Source organism: Lissotriton helveticus, chromosome 9 (assembly GCF_964261635.1).
Source record: "Lissotriton helveticus chromosome 9, aLisHel1.1, whole genome shotgun sequence".
Classification (NCBI taxonomy): domain Eukaryota; kingdom Metazoa; phylum Chordata; class Amphibia; order Caudata; family Salamandridae; genus Lissotriton; species Lissotriton helveticus.
Genome location: NC_136070.1, coordinates 640,355,598 through 640,378,804, shown reverse-complemented (window position 1 = coordinate 640,378,804; position 23,207 = coordinate 640,355,598). Strand labels below are relative to the sequence as shown.

The following is a 23,207-nucleotide window of genomic DNA, read 5'->3' as shown; positions in this document are numbered from 1 at the left end:
TATTAGATACTGCCTGAAAATGGCGCCAGCTGTAATATGGCCGCGTTCCTTACTTCGTTGTGTTCACCGAGCGGCGTGTGATGTGATCTTCATGTGAGCTGGTAACGGGGCCTAACCAGCCCATCCAGCGCGTTCCTCCGAAGATTTACAAGTTCAAACACTAAAATTAGCTCGTTCTGCACTTTTAGTTTCGATTTGGACTGGTGGCGGGAGACGCTGCCCCGAGGAAGTGTTTTCAGTGTTTACCCAGACATTTCACGGCCACGAAGTTAGTGGCTGTGAGCGCTGCATCCCTCCCAGGCCAGGGGGAGTTTCAAGTTAATGCCAAAAGGTTGAGTCACCTTTATTTCTGTATAAATGTGGATGTTTAAAAGACTCAATAGAACTCTACAAGATGCAGTTTTCCTTTGTTAATCGGCCATAAAAGTTAGGCTCATTTGAGAAGAGCCAGTGTCCTGTAGGGGTGGAACCCACTTCCCCTCGCCGGTGAAGGCTCTGACACAGGAAGTTGGCTACGCAAAGAGTTGGACATGTGAGTTAAATGGACCCGTGTGTGTACTTCTCTGCTTTTATTTTTTAATCGCGGGCTGCCTACGTTTGAAGTCAGTGTTATATTTGTGTGTCTCGTTTTGTGCGTTTTCTCTTCACCTGCGTATATTTCTACGAATGTGTTTCTCTTTCCGTTTGTATTTCTGTATGCTTGGGTGTATATGCATCTGTGTGGTAAGGTGTCCATGCCAGTATTTCTTTTTTGTGTTTTGTGTTTGGTGTGTTTCTCTGTGTTTGTGTGGTTTGGCGTGTACATATTGCTGCTTTTTTTTATTTACGCACTGAGGGTCGAAGGGTATATATGTAATAATATATTTCAGTGCGCTCAAAGTGGATTGGAAAAAATACATACAAAGTGTAATATTTGTGGTTGTGTGCGCGAGGGTGGAATGGGTAATCACACAAATTATAATAAGTATGTGGGAGGGGGTGGAATGGGTAGTCACATAAGTGTACTATGTGTTTGTGTGGTAGTCACACAGATGTACTATGTGTGTGTGGGCGGGGTGGAATGGGTAGTTACACAAAGTGTAAATGTGTGTGTGTGGGGCTCTGTTGGTGTGTGTGGGTCTGTTTTGGTGTGTGTGGGTCTGTGTGTGTGTGTGTGTGTGTGTGGGTCTGTGTGTTTTTGTGTGGCATTTGGCAGAGATTAAACTATTGGCATTGTAAATGACAATGCCATTTATTTATCTGTTTTCAAAACGAACACATAAATACAAATTTTGTCATTTACAATGCCAATTGCTCAAACTTTTCAAAAGGCGAAACCATTGCATTGTAAATGCTTGTTATAGGTTTCCATTAAAAGGACAAAATCCAGTTTTATCAATTAAACCCTGTACTGACTCCCGAGCAGCCTTTCGATTTTCTTATTAACCAATTGCACACATTTACATTTCTTTCAGGTAGCAGGCACCCTGGAGAGAAGGCTTATTTATACTTCAACTGCCTTTACCATCTCTCACTTCATAGTAGAGAGGCTATTTTTCTTCCCTTCCAAACATTTCAGGAGCGTTGTTTTTTTAAGAAAACGTTTGGGAACTGTTTTGATCAAATTAATAAAGCTTGAGGACGTCGTTCCTCTGTCCCCCCTCCACTTTGACTACTGGTGGTGAGTATTCTTTAACTACTCTTCAATTCCTTCCCAGCCCAGAAATGGTTCTTTTCCAATGGTAAGAAGGGAAAAACAAATACCCTAAAAATTGTAAGGGTTACATGGGGAGGATTTTCTATTTTTTTTTGTCTGTGGAGATATTATGACTTATCGTAAAAAAAAAATGGAAAAAAAGCAACAGGTTTTCACTTTTCATAAATAAAACATGTACATCCATAACAAAACATTGTAATTAGGCATTGCTAGATTATCTGCAAATATGAATCCTCCAGGCAAGCTCCACTCTGTAATGCGTTTGGTAATATTCGTAATTATTTTGGTCGGGCACTTTGTATTTATTTTTATTATGTACTTTAATGATGGTTTGTTTTGCATTCGGTTGATTTATTTGATGTTTTTTTATTTGCTTTTTTCAATAAAAAGAATTAAAAAAAATGTACATCCACATACTAAAATTCCACTGTAAGGTTGCAAATGGCAATTTAGAAACAAAATCCTGAACTAGTCTTGTGGTAGTCCTGAGTGTCTACAGTTTAACGTCTAGACATCATTGTCTTCATGTATAGGCTTTTGGAGACATGGAACCTTTGCCAGACCCTAGTCCACTCGCCTATCAACTCTGTGTGAAGGCAAATCCTGTTTTCGGTGGCCATCTTTGCTGAGGCCCAATCCTGCCCTTTCGTATCCTGTTCTATCCTCTCACTCTATTAAATTTGACCAAGTCCATCCTTGCCTTGGAACCCAGTAAAAGGCCACAACAAAGGTCTTCTTCCCATTTCTGCCTGTTATGAGCATGTTTAGTGCTTAAGGCTAGTCACTATGTACTTGTTGGCACATCACATTGACATGAATAGATAGCTGCACACCTAGATGGAATTTCTCTTTAGTGTGGATGTGTCTGCCACACTTGTGTTATTGCTACCTCCTTGTGGTTTTGCTCTCAGCTGTGATGTTGCTCCCACTAGCAATTTTGATCCCTAATTGTAGGTTTGCTCTTCCACTCAGTACACTCTTCCACAATACTGCACAATGCTTTAGAAACCCATGGATACACCTTTCCAACAATCACTACAGCTGTCAACAACCACACATCTTCAGTATCCTCATTAACATTCGTATATCAACTCACCATTTAACTCTTTCCTTCACTCTCAATACCTTCCTGTCTGAATTATCTCACAAACGTTGAGCTCCAAACACCCATGTGCTGTTCATCCCAGCATCCCTTTTGTTTAAGAATCCCTTCCCAACATGCAACAAAACTACCTACATCACTGATCACTTTCATGCCACATACCCTCCCTACAGTTCTTTTTTATTGCTGAAATTTTGATTGATCAGAAAGATTCAGCTACACCGGCTGTCCTCCTCACAGATTTTTCATGTTTTGCAAAACATTACAAAATTATCATGAGGTGTGGGGAAGGTTAGGCCTCCTCCTTATGCTAACACAAAAGTATTGCGGAAGGACCAACAATATAATAATATTAATTTATCAAATCATCAGTCCCCTAGGTAACATGATGCCACAATCGCCCCACAGGATAGCGATCCCACCCCCTTTTTTTTTAGCGTAGAGAGCCTGATGCCCATGATCATGTTGGACCCCTGCCTGTTTCCTACCCCCGCACTGACCCTCCCTTAGAACCATAGACACACGTCCATGGATACATACGGACGCACTGCCTGCTTTCTCATTCCTCTGTGTTTTCTTTGATTTCCCCTTTGGTTGTTTCCTTTTTCCTCTCATTCATATTGGCCTTCCTTTTATTTGTTGTTTAATTTTTCTCCCCCCTGTTGGCCAAGTTTTAGTGACATGACAGTTATACTAAATGACACGTTTGTTAAGATGTTTTGAATACAGAACAGTAATTACACTACTCTTTGACTCACAGCGTCTGCTTATGAGATCACCTTAGGCAATACACTTCGTACCTGTTGGCAGGCGAGGGCTGAGGGAAGTATACGCACATGAGACAATGTCATATTGTGCCACGCCCATGCGCCCCAAGTAACTTTCACATTTGAACTACGTGGCTGTCCACTCTCTAAAACCTCTCACTATATATATTCACCACACTTGTTAAGGCTACACCTCGGGGATTATAGTGTTTGCCCATTACCTGACACATTGTTCCTTCCAGTCACGGGCCTATTGTTTCACGGAGAAGAGGCTAGTTCATGGACATAATACGTCCTTTGAGAATGTTGACATATTTATTTTTTCTTTCCTCCTTTTTGTCTTGCAGGAAGCGATGTGTGACCAATATCCCAAAGTGTACTATTATTGCTTATGATTATCATTGTGAACTTAAGGGATGGTTTGTTGCATATACTGATTATTACTTTGGCATGTATTGTGGTTGAATAAAAGATATTCAACCAAAAAAAAAATCTGTCCCCTAGGTAGCCAGTCCAAAGTTTATGACAGAGATGGCCTCAACCACGTTTTGAGGCATGCTTCATCATAGACCACTTCAACCCACCCTGGTAAGGCATTGTTGCCAGGGCAGACTCAAACTCATAAATGAGGGGATTCTTAATAAACCTTTTAAAATGGGTAGAGCGGAGTTCCATATTATATCAAGAATACCTTGGGGTAGACCTATGTAACGACTTGCGTTGTGAAAACCGCGATCTAACAGACCGCGTTGAAATGGCCTTCGATGTTTCATCATGCATCCTTATGGGAGATATGATCAACATGATAATGAACCTTATTTTCATAAAATGCAATGATGTCTGCCTACTAATATCAGGTTTGTATAAGGAGTGCTGGAAAACGTGCAGAATCCTGCTGCTCGCACCCCACATTCCATCATAAGTGAGCGCAACAAACCTTTTGTGGATCATGAGAAAGGAGTATTGCATCATACCAAAGAAACCATACCCCATACAATTAAAAAAGCCTGTTTTTTTCAAAAAGTGGGAATTTCCACATTATTAATAGCAGTTGGCAGTCCTAGCAAAACTGGCCGAGCATCATGCAGTAATGTTACTTACTTCGTCAAGGTGGTTGCTCAGCCGATGTACCTACACGCAGTAGCAACTCCTCGAGGGAGTTCTGCTGGTTGCGGGGCAGGTGAGGGGCAGGGTAGGGGGCAGTAAACTCCGGCATACAGCTGAATGGAGGTAAGTAAAGAAATAAATAAATAAAACGAATTACATTGCGCTTGCTGAAACGCCAAATAGTGATGCAGCTCACACATGTAATTCGTTTTATTTCTTTCTTTCTTTACTTACCTCCGTTAGCCCTATGCCAAAGTTTACTACCCCCACCTTGCCCCTCCCCGCCCCAACGCCCCGCAGCACTCCCTCGAGGAGCCGCTACTGCCTACACGCTCCTCCGTAGTCAGCAGTAACTGTCTGGCATACTAGAGGAGGTGGCGTTTTTATAGTCCTACTTCCACTTTAGGAGGTACTGACGTAAATGTAATCCTGTCATCTGGATGGCTGTGTTCATGGGAATTGAAGTCCACTGGGGCATCTTTAAGCCACCGTCCAGTTGGTGTCGGTGTGTGGTGCCTCCTCCTTACCAAGTCTGCCACAACTATCGCTCCTCTCATACATAAACTCTGGTATTCTACTCCATCACTACCACTACCTCAGTTAATGTCCACATTGTGATCATCTACTAGCCCCTGGGATCATTGATTCTTTCTTGATACCATCTTAGTTTAGCATCAAAACCACCATCTTAGGCAGTATGTCACTCACAACCCCCATCATCATTCTAAGTGAGCTCAACTTTGATTTGAACAATTCAACCACTCAACACCCTCTGCTGAACTTCCTTCTGATCATTCACTTGTAAACATTAATTCACTCCACACCCATACACGTGACAAACACTGTATCTTATTCACATCTTCGAAACAGAGTGAGTGAAAGGATGGAGTGCATATGTAGACAGATAAGGGTGGTCCTCAGTACTCACTGTACGCGCTGGGAGGCCTCTGGGTAGTATACGCGCTATACAAATATAATTTTTCATTTCACCAGAGTTAGATTCAATGTCGCCGGTGTGCACAGTCTCTGCAATGGAGTACAGGATATGCAAGTGGGGGGGTGGTTCTGTGTCAGCTCTGTGGGAGGTATGGTCACATAGAAAGGGAGCTGACCACTGAGCATGTCTCAGGTCCGCGTTCACCGCCACAACTGGAATGTCAGGGTGGATGGAGGCGGACACAAGCTTTAGCAGGACAGGGCTTCCAGAAAGACAGAACCTGGTGCTACCAATAGAAGATCCACAAGAACAAAAGGGGGAGTGGTCTCCCTTAAAACCTATTATGACGTTTCAGGACAGCCTCAAAAGAGGTGGGCTTATTCCTTCGATCACCTGTTTAAAGCCGCAGACATGTTACATGGCAACGATGCTCCTTGGTGTTAGGAAGGATACTTGATACTCTCTCTGCCTTTCTCTGCCAACAGGATCTCTCGACCTATTAGGAAAAGTGGCAGCAAAGCCTTAAGGGGCAGATTAGACCTTATCATACCTGAGAGGAATGATCAGGAAAATGAAATGAGGGCGAAGAGATAGAATTGGGCAACAGACAAATCGACATGAACTAGTGTCCCACAAGGATAGTGATGTACAACTCCAGTTGCGGAAAAGAACAAAGCTCTGTGTGAGAACCCTAACTGGAACTTCACAGTTTTACTGATGAGCAAGAAGTTTCACACCCTGTTTCACAACTTCCGTTTTTCTCTGAAATCTTCGAATGACTTTGTCTCATTGCCTCACAGCATTTGTTACTTTCCATAAACTAATTTACCCTTTACAATCTGGTTTTGGAACTCCACTCAACTACAACTGCACTTTGTCAAGTGATCAACTTCATCATATGTGCACAACATAGAAAACTTCCATTCAAACGAATACACCCTGCGCCTTCAGAGAAATTTAATTCTGTTAAATGTCACTCTTTCAACACGTCTATCTGCACACTACCAACCAAACAAACAACAGTTTTTTCTCCTATCTCTCTGCCTGATCCTTTTTTGTCACATGGAGTTCATCACACTCGGGGCGTGGTTTGAGCGCCGACCGGGATGGCGGTGTGAGCGTGCAGCTCCGCGCCGAGTCCCGCTATTTATCCTGCTGATCTTGCCTGTAGTGCCTCTGAGGGCACGGACTCACCACAGGAGGTGATTGCTGAGCGGACAGGAGGGTTTGGATGCCGGCGGGACCTCGGGGGACGAGCGGAGATCCAGTCCCGGAGCCCGGAGGAGCCGCGCAGGAAACAAAGGCAAGATGGCGGTGTGAAGCTCCGGAGATCCCCGGAGACGGAGGGCGCCTGGACTGCGCTGGTGTTCCGGTGGCTGCCCAGCAGAGAGAGAGTGGAGCGGGGGCGCGACTGAGGGCGCCTTCGGAGCCGAGTGAGGGGGGCGAGCCCATTGTGTTCACGGGCAGTGGTGAGAGCGGCGCCCCCTCCCCCCCTGCTCCCCATCCTAGCGGCTGGTGTGTGGCGGACTGATATTGGGTGGCGACGCCTGCAACTGGCAGCGGTCGAGTGTGAGGAGCGCTGACCTGGGTCTTCTGGAGGGGGCGGCACGAGCAGGCAGACCCAGCAGCTCGCGGAGCGGACGGTGCTGGCGTAGTGGAAACGGGATCGGAGCACACACGGCTAAGGACCCTGACCCTCCGGTGAGCAAGGCAACCTTCGGCGGCGGCTGGGAGTGAGAGGCACTCTGCACAGCGGTGGGGGCCACGGGGGGTCCGCAGTGCCGGCTGACGCCGCCTTCCTAGACGATCCAAGTGTGGAGGTGGGGTAAACGTGGTGCGAGAACTGAGGCAGCACCGTTGGCCTGCCGCAGTGTGCTGGTTCGGGGGGCCGGCGCGACTGGCTCTGAGGGGGTGCCCGCCTACTTGCCTGGGGAAGTGCTGCTGGCTCGGGCAGCCAGAATTGGATGGTGGCCCGGATTCCTGCTGGCGCTCTGGGGATAAGACACGTGGCGTACGGCTCTGCACTGACGATAGTGTCCAGAGCCTGAAAGAGTGTTCTGAGGACGCGGACGATGAGAGGAAGGGGCTTGGACACTTTATGAGGATGTGTATGGGCCCATGGTAGTATTGAACACTGTCTCCTCTGGGAAGAAGCAACAGGAGATGTGCCTGTGGTAGGGGCATCGTGGTTAGCGTGGCCATAGGTGGTGGCGCGATCGAGATGGCCCGCTATTGGTGGGGTTTCGAGCGCGCCCCAAGGCCAAGATGACGCAACCGCCTTGGTCCAAGATGGCGGAACCCGGGCTTCACAGGAGGCGTCAACACCGGAACAGAGGTTGAACATGCGCCTCGATGCTATCCTGGAAGCGATTACCGCGACCAAGGAATCGCTACATCACGATATAGCGCAGGTTGCATCGGGGCTGGGCCTCCTGAGAGCGGACCATGCCAAGCTCTCGGACAGAGTGAAAGAAAATGAACAATTACTCCAGGAGCTGAAGCCTGCGGTGGTAACGGCGGAACACAAACTGACGGATATCCTTGGTCGCTTGGCGACTCTGGAGCGACGGGCGGAGGATGCTGAAAGTCGTAACCGGAGGAATAACGTGAGGGTGGTGGGCCTTCCGGAAAAAATTGAAAGAGATGACGCTGTGGCGTACATGGAAGACTGGTTTCAAAAGGTCGTAGCACCAGAGGGTCTTTCTCCTTTCTTCTCCCTGGAAAGAGCGCATAGGGTCCTGGCAAGACCGCCCCTGGAGGGCCGGCCACCTCGACCGATGGTGGTGAAACTACTGCACTATAAGGATCGCGACCTCTTGATCCAAAAAGCACGGTCTCAGGGCCCTTTCCTAGTGGACAATAGCAAAGTCACAATCTTTCCGGACTACACGCAGGAAGTACAGAAACACAGAGCGTCCTTTTTGTCAGTTAAAAGAGAACTGAGGGAAGAGGGGATTCAGTACTCCTTGCTCTTCCCTGCCAAATTAAGGGTGATCCTCGATGACAGGACGCACTTCTTCCAGACTCCGGACGAGGCATGGTCGTGGCTTGAACTGTATCGAGCTGGAACGGACCGCACGAACAAAAGTGGAAGGGACAGACCTAAACCGGTCCGGGTTAGGAAGTCGCAGCGCATTCGCTCACGGAACAAACTCGAGAGGGCCAAGCGAGACGCCCAGATGGCGGATGACAGGAAGGGAGCGTTGGCTGCGACGGCGAGCATCACAAGATCGCAACAGGAAAAATCATCGGGGGGGTCGGACTCGGAGGAGGAAGGGGGGAAATCTGGAGCAGATGAATCGGAAACGGGGAGTGTGAAGGGTCCGGCGGTCACCCCGCAGACTTCGGATGGACTGTTTAACGAGTGACGTCTCAGAGAACCCAGTATATCTGGGGAACCTGTTGGGACAGACTCTCAGGACTTTTGGTGACCTCTCAGGTATGGGGCTGTGCAGGCAGCATGGGACTGAGGGCGCGGGGTGGGAGCTCTGCTGGCCTGGGTCGACGCTCTATCACCCTCTTGTGGCCCTTAAGGCCGTCTGTGGTGACGACCACAGATTAGTGTGTGTGTGTGGTTTTGATGGTTTGGAACGGGGCTGAAGCTGGGTTATTAGGTCCTGTCCTGGGGAGTGGGATGTGTGGTGTTTTGTGGGGAAGTTTGAAGGGGAGATGCAACTGCTGCGATGCGGGGAACAACTGTATGATGGTGGTTCTGTACAGAAACGTCTATTATGGGGTAGTTACCTAATGTGAAATGTATTACATGGAATGTCCTTGGTCTTCAGACAATGGTGAAACGCCACAAGGTGCATGCTTACTTGGTGAGGGGGGAAGTGCAGATAGCAATGCTGCAAGAAACTCATTTGACTAGGAAAGAATGCGGAGCCTTGCAGAAGAGGTGGCGAGGTCAGGTGTTTGGCACGACATACTCGGCATTTGCCAGAGGGGCCCTAATATGGATTAGAGCGGGGACGACATTCCAAGTCACGAACCAGCGGGTTGATCCCGAGGGTAGATATGTAGCGGTCGAGGGACGACTTTACGGTAGGGAGGTGGTCCTGTGTAGTATATATGCCCCCAATTCTGATCAGACCCGATTTTTTGATGGCTTAACAAGTTCGCTGGCTTACTTCCTGGCGGGTCCTGTCTTATTAGGGGGCGACTTTAACTCAATCACTAATGTGGGACTGGATAGGTCGCATCCACCTTTAGTCGACTTCCCAGTGCGCAGGCTTGCAGCTCACAGGAAAGATTGGCAGGAGAAGTGGGGTCTGATTGATGTGTGGAGGGAGCAGCATCCTGAGATAAGGGATTACTCCCACTTTTCTGCAATACACGACTTGCATGTTCGGCTAGACTCGGTGCTGTGTAGTGGCGCCTTGGCGACTGTGGTGACACATACTGAATATCTGACCAGGACATTATCGGATGATAACCCCTTATTGGTGTCGGTACAATGGCAACAGGCGAGGTCGGCAGTCCCGTCATGGCGGCTGAGACCTGAAACGCTAGAAGATCAGGTGTTCAGGGACACGGTTCGACAGGGCATTGACCGCTACTTTGCGGAGAATGAGGGCTCGGCCACATCGCGATCAGTAGAGTGGGATGCGATGAAAGTGGTGGTGAGGGGCGTGTGCATGGGTAGCTTCTCAAATGTGAGGACGGCTGTCTTGAATGATCTGGCGAAAGCGGAAGAGGTGTTGCGAGGCCTGGAACGGCAGAGACCTGAACGGCCGGATCTCCAGGAGCGATTGGTGGAGGCTAAGGAGGTAGTGGCGACTGAGACTGAACGGCTGCAGTGCTATGATTATAAGTTGTACAACATTAGGGTGCATGAGGAGCGAGATAAAGTGGGTACGCTCCTTGCCAAGCTTGCTGATCCGGAGCCTAGGGGGTGCCCGATCATGAGTGTAAGAGCAGAGGGGGGGGAGGTGGTCTACTCGCAATCGGCAGTTCTGGCGTGCTTCCAGGCTTATTATACGGGACTGTATGAATGCCACCTGGAGGCGGGGGGATCTGAGATAGGCGACCACTTGGCCTTGATCCCGCTACCGGTGCTGGACGGCGAGGAGGCGCGGGCACTAGGAGGTCCTATAACGCTAGCAGAAGTGAGAAGGGCTATTAAACAGATGGCTCGAAATAAAACCCCAGGGGTAGACGGCTTACCGATAGAATTCTATGCCACATTTGCTGATACCCTAGCGCCGAAACTATTGGTGGTGTATTCGGAGGCACAGGAATTGGGATACCTACCTGAGTCGATGAGGGAAGCTCTAGTAGTACCACTGTTGAAACCAGGCAAGGATGCGTTGAATGTGACATCTTATCGACCCTTGTCTATGCTGACGGTGGATTATAAGATCTTGAGTCGAATCCTGGCCACTAGGTTACTGCCGCACATGACCACGCTGGTACATAGAGACCAAGCGGGATTTATTCCGACTAGGAATACCTCCATGAATATACGACGTTTGGTCCGAATTTTGGATGGTGCCGGGACCTCGGCTCTTGACTCCGTGGTGTTGGCAGTTGATGTCGAAAAAGCTTTCGATAGCCTCGAGTGGGAGTACCTAGATGGGGTGTTGCTGAAATTCGGAGTCGGGGAGGGATTCCGGAGATGGACTAGGGTACTTTACACGTCGGCCAGGGCGAGGGTGCGCTTGGGGCCGCTCGTGTCTTCGGTTTACCCTGTTTGTAGAGGGACGAGACAGGGCTGCTCCCTGTCCCCCCTGCTGTTCGCATTGGCGATGGAACCACTGGCGGCACGGGCGAGGTCGGGCACCATGTACAGTGGGGTTGCGCTGGGGCCAGAATTGCATTTTATATCATTATACGCTGATGACCTGCTGCTGTATTTGGCAGACGCTGGCCGAGCCCTAGAGGGAGCAGTGGATATGCTAGCTGATTTCGGACGGTTGTCAGGCCTTAAGGTGAATTGGTCTAAGACCTGTATATTCCCGTTGCGGGCGAGCACACCCTGTCCCCCCCTAGCAAGAGAGGTAGTATGGGAGCCATCTGGCTTCACCTACCTGGGAGTGTGTATTTATCACGAAGCTGTGGACCTCTTGGAGGGGAACATAGGGCGTTGCGTCCGCGCACTGAAGGGCAGCATGGAATTTTGGACCTCCCTCCCTTTGTCGCTACTGGGCCGCGTGGCGTTGTTGAAGATGGTGGCGCTTCCGCGGCTGCTTTACTATTTCCGAACACTGCCAGTGTGGATCCCTCAGCGGGTCTTTAAGGAACTGAAGATGCTGGTGACGGGCTTCCTCTGGGGCCATGGCCGGCGTAGGGTGGCGTTGGATATTCTGACTAGGCCTAAGTTTGAAGGAGGGATGGCAGTCCCCGACTTTGAACTATACTATCTGGCGGCGCAACTTCAGGTCCCAACGCAGAATGTTGCTAGAGAATTCAGGGGTCCTATAAGTGACCGTGGTACTGGTATACAAAACTACATCCTATCTTACATATTCATGCAACAGAAATTGGACTCGAGGGATCTTACGGTGGAGGAGAGGACGCTTAAATTGTGCTGGCAAAGGAGTCTGAAAAGATCGAACAGAAATCGGCCGTATGCACCGGAGATACCGCTGGGGATGCTGACTGCGCTGCCGCATGGGGGCGATTGGTCCCGGCTTCTGGAATGGGAGTAGTTGGGCTTACAGATGGTGGGGGATCTGTACGCTGATGGGGTGTTGGTTCCCTATCAGACGTTGCAGGAGCAGTTTGGCTTGCCTGACGGTACTTTTCTATTACACGCGGCGGTGGTGGCAGCGTTGCAAAAACATTGGAGGGGCGGGCTTGCCGAGCCGGAAGTGACCATGGCATGCCAATACGTGGTGATGGCAGCGGGCACTACTAAAGCGGTAACTTGCCTCCACACGAGAATGTTGAATGAGGGGCTGGTACCGCTACTGGCTCTGAAGTCGCGATGGGAGGACAGTATAGGCAAACCCATACCGGACTCAGACTGGGGCCATATCCTGAGGCGGACGTGGAAGGGTACGAGAAACGCACGATTTCAACAGGTGCATTTCTTCATAGTACATAGGGCATACCTGACCCCGGAGAGGATAAAGCGATATTTCCAAGTTCTAGACGCAAAGTGCCCACGATGCTTGGCGCCTGAGGTTGATTTGGATCACATGTTATGGGGATGTCCGAAACTAGGGACGTACTGGCCGGAAGTGGGGGAACTCTTGAATGCGGTAACGGATAGGGAGGTGGACTTTGATATGGCAGCGTGTCTACTGCTCTGGTTCCCTCATACTAAACACACGAAAGTTACGAGTAAATTTATTGATTTGGGACTCATGCTAGCACAGAGAGAGATAACTTGGCACTGGAAATCTAAAGAAGGCCCATCAGTGAGGAGATGGATGAATGAGCTGTTGAAATGGTCAGGCTGTGAAAGCGTTGTCAGACTGCGGCAGGCTACTAGACTTGGCAAGGAGAGCGGCTTGGAAATGGCGAGAGCTTGGGAGATGGTGGTTCAGGCGTTGCGTGATTACATGGTAGAGGATGAAGTGGAGGAGCAATAACGGATAAGGATTCCATGTACATTTAGTGATTGCAAGCAACTCCTGATGAGTAATGGACCCCAGAGTTAGTACGGATTTAATGTCCCCGCATTAGCAGCAGTTGAGGGGGAGGGGTAAGGGGGGGGAAGGGGCGTTTTAAGGGAGGTGGTTCAGCATAGCGACACGGACTAGAATCGGAGGCTAGAACTTAGGACAGACCCAGGAGGTGGGGGGCACCCGAGGAGGTAAGCAGGCTACCTAGCAGTAATACCGGGGGGATCTGGGTGGAGGATTCTGGAATGATATGGGTTGGTCTGTATCTGAAAGGGTAGGGGTTGATGACGGTGACCCCCTGAGGACTCTGAGCCTGCTGGTTGGTGCATGACTGGGGGATGTTAGGCGGGTAAAAAGCGGATACTGAACGGTGCAGCTGACCGAATGTCTGGGAAAGAAATACGCGGTAGCATCTTCTTGCGAAGGATAGACCTGGCGCGCCGCCCAGCCTCCGGGATGTGGGCTGATTGGCGGTGTACGATATACTTGTCGCTTTCAGGTTTGTGCTGTTATATGTGTAATGGTTGGCCTATTCTGAGGTCTTGTATCTGATTCTGCAATAAAAATAAATTTAAAAAAAAAAATGGAGTTCATCACACTCTAGCATCACTCCTCTGCCAATTGGTGTTCCTCAAGGCTTGGTCCTGGACTCTGTAGTTTTCATTCTACTATACTCTTAGAAGACATCATCTCACCATTAGGCTTCTCGAACCATCTATATGATGAGGACACACACATTTTCTTCTCTTTCGCAACTTTAAGCCTTGGCTTCCATTCAAAAACCTAGGACTGCCTCCAGGCCATTCACACCTGGATGACTATTGATTCCCTTATGCTAAACTCATTCAACATTTTAATTATATAGTGCCCAGCTGAATGAGAACCCTCCATTCTGTCGATGTCTATCCTGTTTCTTCCGCACACCCTCACCACTATATCTTTAGGCAGAAACCTTGGAGTGCATTTCCACCCACCTATGACACTGGAACCCCACAGCACTTCCACATCCACTTCTCCCAAAAACCCAATTACATGATCTACATAAAATCCACCATCACGTTCCCTTACATAAAGATCAAGAATTACTCTGCTCACTCATTGCAAAAACAGTTGGACTTCAGGAAATGCCTAGTAGGTGGCCCTCTTCAATAGTCATTCTTCACACTGGACGAAGTAGTAAACTTTGCTTTAAGAACCCTTTTCAACCTTTCCACATGCATTCCAATGTCCTACTATTGTCATCAAATCGACTTATTAGCTGCAAAAACAGGGCAAATTAGAAATTTGTTTTTCAGCCTTCCTCCCCATATTACTGGACCTTGTTATCATTCAGAAAACAGCTTAAAACATGGCTTTTTAGAAATTAAGGACAACCAGGTCATGCTCTAGAGCAGTCAGCGCCAAGACGCCTCAGGGTAATCATGTGCTATACAAATCTAAATAACATACCATTACAATATAAATGATTCCCTCCCCTAGCGAACTATCTCGAATTTTAGCAATATATGTACCTTCGCACATCCTTCATTCAACTAAATGTTGTTGTCGGCCCTCAAGACTCCCTGTGAAGCCTTGCAAATCCTCTCATTTAAGCTCCTCATCTGCCAATTAAACTCCACTACGTCTCCTCTTTTCCTGCTCTCCAAAAACGTTGGGGCACATTACGATGCTGGTGGGACCACTATCGACAAGCCGTGGCTGGCCGTCCCACCAGCACACAGCCCTTCGGGACAACTGCCACATAAAGATGCAGGCGGTCGGACCCTAACAGCTTGGTGGATGGACTGCTGCCTCCGACAGGATCTAGTAATCCCGTCGGAGCAGCAGTCGGAATCGTGATCCTGAATGGAGGCGATGCCTGCTCAGGCACTGTCGTCAGGATCACAATGTCCCTTTCCAAATGCCTTTTCGTGATGGTCCCACTGCCATGAATAGGGAGACAGAAACGGACTTTGGGGGCCCCAAGCAGGACCCTGTTCCCCATAGGCCACTGGTAAGTGGTGCCCCCCAAACATCCATGCATGTATGTTTAGAAAATGCCTTTTTCTACTGCAGCTTGTAATGCGGCCCTGTTCAGGGCCGGAGCACAAGCTGCAATAGAATAAGGCATTTTCACTCTGCCTACACGGTGGTCCAATCAACATATGTAGGGTGGGACCGCCAACTACTTGTCGGGCGGTCTCCCTCCCGCGACGATTGTGGTTGGACGCTCGTCCGACCGCCATTGTAATGTGCCCCTTACTCTCATCTATGTATGCCTAAATTTTGTCACAACAAAATATACTTTTTCAGGGCCGCAGCACAAGCTGCAGTAGAAAAACGTATTTTCCCACCACCTACACGGCGGTCTAATCAAAATATGTCAGGTGGGACCGCCAACTACTTGTCGGCCGGTCTCTCTCCCGCAGCGATTGCGGTTGGACGCTCGTCCAACCGCCAGTGTAATGTGCCCCTTGGTCTCACCTATGTATGCCTAAATATTGTCACAGCTAAACATATCAAATCTCTCTTCTACTCCTATGCTCTCATTACCCCGAATATGAATACAAAGATATGTATATGAACCACGTTGCTTAGACTGTATATAGCTAGTTATCTGTATCTGACACCTAATCAAAACATATATGGCATTCAGCAAAAAATAAACTATCTGGTATCAGCCAAACAGTGTTAGACCTTTTTTAACCTAGTTCAGTTGCTATGTAAAGCATTTCTTGCCAACATGCTTATTTCCTTCAAGTAACTACACAAATAATTTTTTTCACCTTCAGTCCTGAGACACCAGTGATGAGAACCTCGTCTGCAGACTTCACAATATTTTTTAGAAATCCTCCTAGGATCTCCTTTTTGTTCTTCCCGCGGACGCTGAGCTGTAAAACAGAGTGAACAGGACTATGTATCAGAAACATAAGCACATAACCGGATTAGAGCAGAACAGGCAATAGCTTTCTTTGTGAAAATGGACAGAAAGACAGAGCCAGGACAGAGTCAGATAAGAGAGAATGTCCTTAACCTGTGAATGGATGAACCCAGAAAAAGATGAGGGCAAGTGAGAAAAACTAGTGCCTTTCCTGTTACTCCTCTCAACTTGTATGCCTTTCTGTCTACCTTAGCGCCGGGAAACCTCCGGGTAGCTGCGCGCTTAACAAGTGTAATTATAATAATAATAATAATAATAATACCCATCACTGAGGTTTCATGGCAGCTGCCTCACTAACTCCCTTGCATACCCCACATATTCCTGCTTTGCAATTCTCTGTGTGGTGGTTGTATAATGTGTCTGAATATCATGAAGGTCTTGTAACACTGTCTTCGTTCTTCTATGAAACCCCCATTAAAAACAATATTAAAACAAAAAAGTTAGAACATCTAGTGATTGTAATGCATTAAAAAAAGAGAACCAGGCCAGAGGATTTCATCAATGGCTGTGATTGATAAGCATTGCAGTAGAAAAGTGCCATGCAAAAATGTACATCACAAAGTAGAAAAACAATATAGTGTCTTTAAAAATTATTTAACCAAAAAGTTCTATTAATAAAAATGTTAAAAGTTGTTATAAGCTAACTGTGCTCGAATATATACAAATTCGAACAATAAATATCAATTACAAATAATTTTGAAAAAGTAATCCTTTTTAGGGTAATGGTAGAGGCTGGAATCAAAGGTGTGCTAGTGTCAGTGTTATGTTTGGGGATTGGTATAAGAATTATGGTATGTTTAAGAAATAGAATATGGCTCAAAGAGTTAGTCCTATGGTTAAAGTTGGAGTCAAAGCTCTGGGTTAGGTTAAGTGTTAAATTAAGAAGAGACATAGGTGGCAATATTCATTAAAACTAAATTTTTGAACTTTTGCATAGAAATACATTAGCCAAAACATTTTTTCACAAGTTTTTTATCAGTACATTTTGCACACACTTTTTCATGCTACTCTGTTGAAAAGCAATTGAGAAAGCTGCAAGAATCCCCTCTGCCCTGTACTTATGCCCGTTTCCCTTCTGCACTAACATCTTCCTCGTTATATCCCCCACTCACCTTCCTACGCACAGCTTATCCTGTATTTTCTCACTACTGTTTCCCCTCTAACCCACAGCATCATTATACTTACATCTTGATCGTACTCCAAAAACACATAGAAGTTGTGGTCCTTCCTAAGTATGGGGTGTGCAGCCAAGCGCTGCAGGAAGACTTCGTGCATGGCGACTGTCTTCTTAAAAATGGCTAGGTACTCCCTGTGGCAAGAAAATGAAAATTCTTGAAACCAGTAGCTGGTATGTTTCAAGGTAAAGATTATTTTTTTTTTTAAACTTTATTTGTCATTTTCACAAGCATTGTACAAAAACCATCATCAGTGTAAAGAGCACATAACCACTGTGTACTGAAATATACCAAGTTCGTCACTCCATAGCACAGCAATAAAAATTAAAGAGGGAGGGGGATAGCCACCGCAGTAGTCCACAGACACATAATAGCCACGAGCTCAATAACATCCCCATATGTCTCATGCATTTAGTACATTATTAACATTGTAAAGAGTTCAGTAATACCGTGGGTCAACCCACCCCTTCTGGGTACAGTTGATTGTCTAATTGTGCTTGACGTTCCGCCGTAAGTTTGGCAATATAAGTGCGGTATGGTCCCCATATGTCCAAGGGTCGAGATGGAGTGGGAATGGTGGAAGAATATTCAACACAGTTAACATTGCAGGAGGCCAAGCTTTTGAGCCAGGATTTCACACTTGGACTTCTTTTGGAGCACCAAAGCAGGGCCACCTCCCTCTTGGCCAACAAAAACCCCAGCGCTGCGAGTCTGCGGACGGCTTGTGGAAATTTTGACACATAGCCCAGCAAGGCAATTTCAGGGGAGGGGGTCAGGGGAACACCCAGTATCTCACCAAATGTAGTATGTACCTGTAACCAGTAGTCACTCAGTCGAGGGCATGTCCATGATAAATGTGCAAAATCAGCGTCCACAGCCTTACATTTCGGGCAGTTAGGAGAGCGGGAGGGGTCTATCTTATGGGCCAATGCAGGGGTGTGATACAAGCGCCTCAAGAATTTAAAGTGAATGAGTTTGTGCCTGCTGTTGAGTGACACCCGTTTGGTTACTGTGCAGCACTGTGCCCACTCTTCGTCCTTTATGGGTTTCCCTAGATCTCTTTCCCACGCCAGTCGGACCTTTACGTCAGCAGCGGGGGTGGCCGCGACGCTAAGTCTGTAAAGTTTGGTAACCATATGCGCCCCTGAGGGATGTTGAATGACAGTCGTCAAAGGTAGTGCCTCCTCCGGGGCCAGTGGGAAGGTGGGGAACGTGGCCCGCATCATGGGTCGGATTCTGGACAGGACAAAGGAGTCCATAAAGTTGCGATCCAGGAAACGGGGGTCCTCCGTCAGACTAAAGGCATGCCCTTCTGGGAAGAGATCGCCCAATGTATTTAAGCCGAATTTGGAGAGTGTGGTACGGACCACCGCTTCACCAGTGATAGGAAGCCAATGCGCATTAGGGAGTGGAAAGAGTGGTGAATAAAGAATATCTAACTTCAATAGCCTCCAGAGCTTTTCCCACGCCCAGCATGTGGAAGATACGGTCTGAATATCTTGGGGGTCTCTCGGGAACCCTCTAGGGAGAAGCGTAGCCAACGAGTGCGGTAGCGCCAGGTCTGCCTCCGGTTTCAGGTACAGTATGCGGGCATCTGGGTGAAACCAGGCATAAGCAAAGGAACACTGTGCTGCTAAAAAATATAGATAAAAATCAGGTACACCCAGGCCGCCGCGTACATAAGGCAAGGTCAGTGTGTGCCATGTGACCCGAGGATTCTTGTTTCCCCAGATCAACCGTAGCAGCAGTGTTCGCAGCTGGGTGAAAAATATCTTAGTCAAGGGAATTGGAATGTTGTTAAATAAATACAAAAACCGGGGAAGAACCACCATCTTCACTATGGCAACGCGCCCCACCATAGACAGCGGTAAGCGCAGCCATCGGTCTATGCTATCTTCCAGGAAATCCAGCGCCCTTCCATAATTGAGCCTAATAATGTCTACAGTGTTAATATGGACGTGTATTCCCAAGTAGTTGACCGACTCCGAACACCATTCCAACGGGTATTCGCAGTCCCATTGCGTAGTGGCAGGGGTCAGCGGGAAAATAAGGTATTTGTGCCAATTCATGCGTAGCCCAGAGAATTTGCCAAACCGTGTGATTTCCGCCAACAGCGGTGCCAGGTTGAGGGAAGGCGCCCGGACATAGAGTATTAAATCATCTGCGTACAGCGATGCCAGCAGAGGACCAGTGCGAAACTGCAGGCCCCGAAAAAGGTGCTTTTCCTGAAAGTGTCGGACCAGTGGGTCCATAGCTAAAATGAATAATAATGGGGACAATGGGCACCCCTGTTTTGTGCCTCTGGACAGGGAAAACGCCTCTGTGATGGGGCCGTTTAATCGAATTCTGGCCGTGGGTTTAGTGTACAACAATGCCACCGTGGAGACAAAACACTCCGGCATACCCATGCGTCACATTATTGATAGAAAAAAGGGCCACTCAAGGGAATCGAACGCCTTCTCCGCGTCCAAAAGCACGGCGGCCGCTGGGGTGCAGGGGTCTACACGGTGAATAATGTTCGCAGATTTAATGATGTAGATCTATGTGGTACAAACCCGGACTGCGTGGGAGATATGATGAACTCCATTAAGAGGGTCAGGCGAGTGGCCACCACTTTGGCTAATATTTTATAGTCTGTGTTCAACAGTGAGAGGGGCCTGTAAGAGCCACAAAGGGCAGGGTCTTTACCGGGTTTCGGGAGCAATATGATCACTGCTTCTCTAAACGTGGGGGGCAGGCAACCCTTCTCCAAAGCCTCCGCATAGACCTCTATCAGCACTGGAGCCAGTTCTTCCTTGTACGCCTTATAAAAATCGGCCGAGAAGCCATCCAAGCCAGGAGCAGCCGAGCCCCGTAAGGCGTCAATAGCCTCCACGACCGAGTCAACCGTTATTGGGTGGGAGAGGAACTCCTTCATGTGTTTTTCCAAGAAGACCAATGCTATTTCGTCTAAGTAAGAGCATTGATCGCGAAGATCAGTGGTGGTGGACGAGGTATAGAGGTCAGTATAGTATGACAAGAAGGTGTGGCAGACCTCAGGGGTGGTGTGGAGCAGCCTACCATCCGGGGCAGCGATTCCTGTTATGTATTGTGTTTGACGCGGAGGGCGGAGCAGTAGTGCAAGTAGCTTTCCGGGCCTGTCTCCCTCTCCGTATTTCCGCGCTGTGTGTTGTGTGGTTAAAAAGCGCAATTCCCTGTCCGCCTCTTCTCGAAACTCCATCAGTAGTGTAAGGCGACGCGTCTCGTTTGCCTCAGAGGGGTTTCGAAGCAAGTCATCTTCCAACGCTCGGATATCATTCTCAATGCGGGTGAGGGTGGATCTGATGGAGCGCAGGACCCCCACATGCGTAGCTATGCACACCCATCTGATAGTGGCCTTGAATCCCTCCCACAAGGCTGCGTGAGTCTCCACCGACCCTGTATTGAGCTCAAAATAGTCGGTGATGGCAGTTCGGAGTGTTTCGGCGAACACTGTGTCAACGAGGGCCCTTCCGGGGAATCGCCATTGTCGCTCAAATCCGCCCGGTCTGGGAATCCCCAAGTGTAATGCCACCGGGGAGTGGTCTGACAGTGTACGTGGAAGTGTAGTATGAGATGTTACCCACCCAGCCACCCCAGGGGAGAGTAGCCAGTAATCCAGTCTCGTCCACGTGTTATGGAAGCTGGAATGGTGTGTGTATTCCGGGGCCCCACCGTGTAGCCTAGCCTCGATGTCATTGAGGGAATAGTGGACACAAATGTCAGCTAGGACTGGTCTGGATTGCTTTATGGTATCTGAAGCAGCTGAAGTCCCGTCACGTGAGGGGTTAAGGAGTAAATTAAAATCCCCACCTACAATCAACTGGCCTGTATCCATGGAGAGTAGTTTCGCCTGAAAATCCTGAAAGAAGGCAGGGGTATCAGTATTAGGGCCATACACGTGTACCAGGGTAACAGTCTGATGGAATAGAGAGCCTGTTACCACCAAGTATCGACCTTCCGGATCCCCTATAGTGGAGTGTAGTACGAAGGGTACTCGTTTGTGTACGATGATGGCCACTCCCCTGGAGTACCTGCTATAATCAGAGAAGAAGCGGTGTGAACCCCAGCTTCTGGCGAGGAGCCGGGTCCCCCGGCATAAGTGTGTTTCCTGCAGAAACACAATGTCAACGTTATGTCTGCCTAAATAATTAAAGACCTGCCTGCGCTTCCTCGTGTCGTTCAGACCCCTGACATTCCAGGACATCAGTGATATCGGGGAGGAGTCAACATGTGTAGTCTGTCTAGCCATCAGTGTAGGAACTTGCGTGCCTAATCTGGAGTGTGTCTAAGTCTAAGGTGACGTACAATGCGATGTGGTGTATGACTGCTATCCGAGTTCTGATTGATACAAAACTAAATAAAATCCCCTCCCATCCCCTCCCCCCACCCAGCCTCCAAACAGCCCTGGGAGGCATAACCCCATTAACCATGCAGCGAACTGAGCAAACCACTTAGTTACAAAGCGCAATTTCAAACAGTAGAACAACTGCAAGAAAAAAATAATAGGTAAGTCAACATTGGCATCCGCCATGAGTGGTGGCAACGCCACGCCGGTTGTGGATTAGGCACTACTGGAAATTCGGAGCATGTGTAACCACAACGAACTGGGTACAAGAGGAACATCCAGAGCTAATCAGAAGCCCAAAGTGACTGGTCACATCCGTCAGCCATTGCCTGTCTCAGCAAATAGGTCAGCGCTGGCCTGTGAGGCGTTTCTAACCGGAGAAGTCGGAGCCTGTGCTTCAGACCGGGCCGGGCTTTTGTCCCGCCGCCTGTAATGTTGGCAGAAGTCTTGGGCTTCAGACGGTGTCTCAAAGATGCGGGGCCTGCCATTAATGTCCACCTTGAGTCTAGCGGGGTAGAGCATGCCATATCGAAGGCCGAGGTTTCGGAGTGTAGCCTTGACCCCTGTAAATTTCTTCTGTGCTTCTTGGACAGTGAAGGTGAAATCCGAAAGAAGGATAGAGTATTGCCTTGCCATGCCACCACACCACGGTCCCGAGCCGCCCTGAGGACAGCATCCCGGTCTCTGAAGTTCATAAGGCGAGCAATAATGGGACGTGGTGGGAGACCGGTTCTGGGCCGGGGGCCTAGTGACCTGTGGGCGCGCTCCACCACGAACCCCTGAGTGAAGGTGTCGCGGCCAAACAGTTCAATCAGCAGCTGTTCAACAAAAGTGTCCATCCGGCCAGTTTGCGTCGTCTCTGCTACGCCGGTGATGCGCACGTTGTTTCTTCTCCCCCGGGCCTCAAGGTCCTCATTTTTAATGGCGACCTCTTTAAGGATTCTCTCCACCCTCTCCAGACTCTTCAGGGATTTCGTTGCACCATCCTCTGCATCAGATACTCTGGATTCCACTAGGTCCAGCCTTCGGTCGTGCGCCTGAAGTTTGGAGCCCATGTCCGCCATGCGGCGCTCCAGCGTGTCAAATCGCCCATCTAGCGCTTTAAAACCGGCCCTCATCTCGGTCATCATGGCAGTCATGAGAGAAGTGGCATCCTCCGGGTCCGCTCCTCCAGCCGCCCCAGTCAGGACATCCTGTGGAGGGTCAGTGACGGGGAGGGAAGCCCCCGCAAAGTTAAGCTTGCGCTGATTGGGGTCACGTTTAACCATCGTGTTCGTGCAGCGGGGCCACCGGATCCAAGCCTCTATAGCCTCCGCGATGACGTGGCAGTAGTAATGTCCCAGGCCCCAGGCAATCGACTGAATCACACAGGAGCACCTCAAATAGGGCAAGGGGTCAGCACCAGGGTAATGATCTTGCACACCAGGGGACGTTGCGTGGGTCCCAGCCCAGCCCGGAACCCCAATCAGGAGGGGGGGGCACCAAATGTACAATGGGCGGGGCGACCACGTGGAGGCCCGCTCGGGCACCTCAGACGTCCGGCAGGTCAAGCGGGGCGATGAATCT

General features: G+C 48.8%; 1 protein-coding gene across 1 annotated transcript in view; it reads right to left on the bottom strand.

The window, feature by feature from the left end:
- SNX32 (sorting nexin 32) overlaps positions 1-23,207 on the bottom strand; it is a 346,690-nt gene that overhangs the window by 157,312 nt on the left and 166,171 nt on the right. The window contains exons 5-6 of the mRNA XM_078660710.1: positions 17,286-17,409; positions 15,946-16,050 (exon numbers count right to left, since the gene is read on the bottom strand). Coding sequence (XP_078516836.1) covers positions 15,946-16,050; positions 17,286-17,409 — 229 coding nt within the window. The remainder of the gene's footprint in view (positions 1-15,945; positions 16,051-17,285; positions 17,410-23,207) is intronic.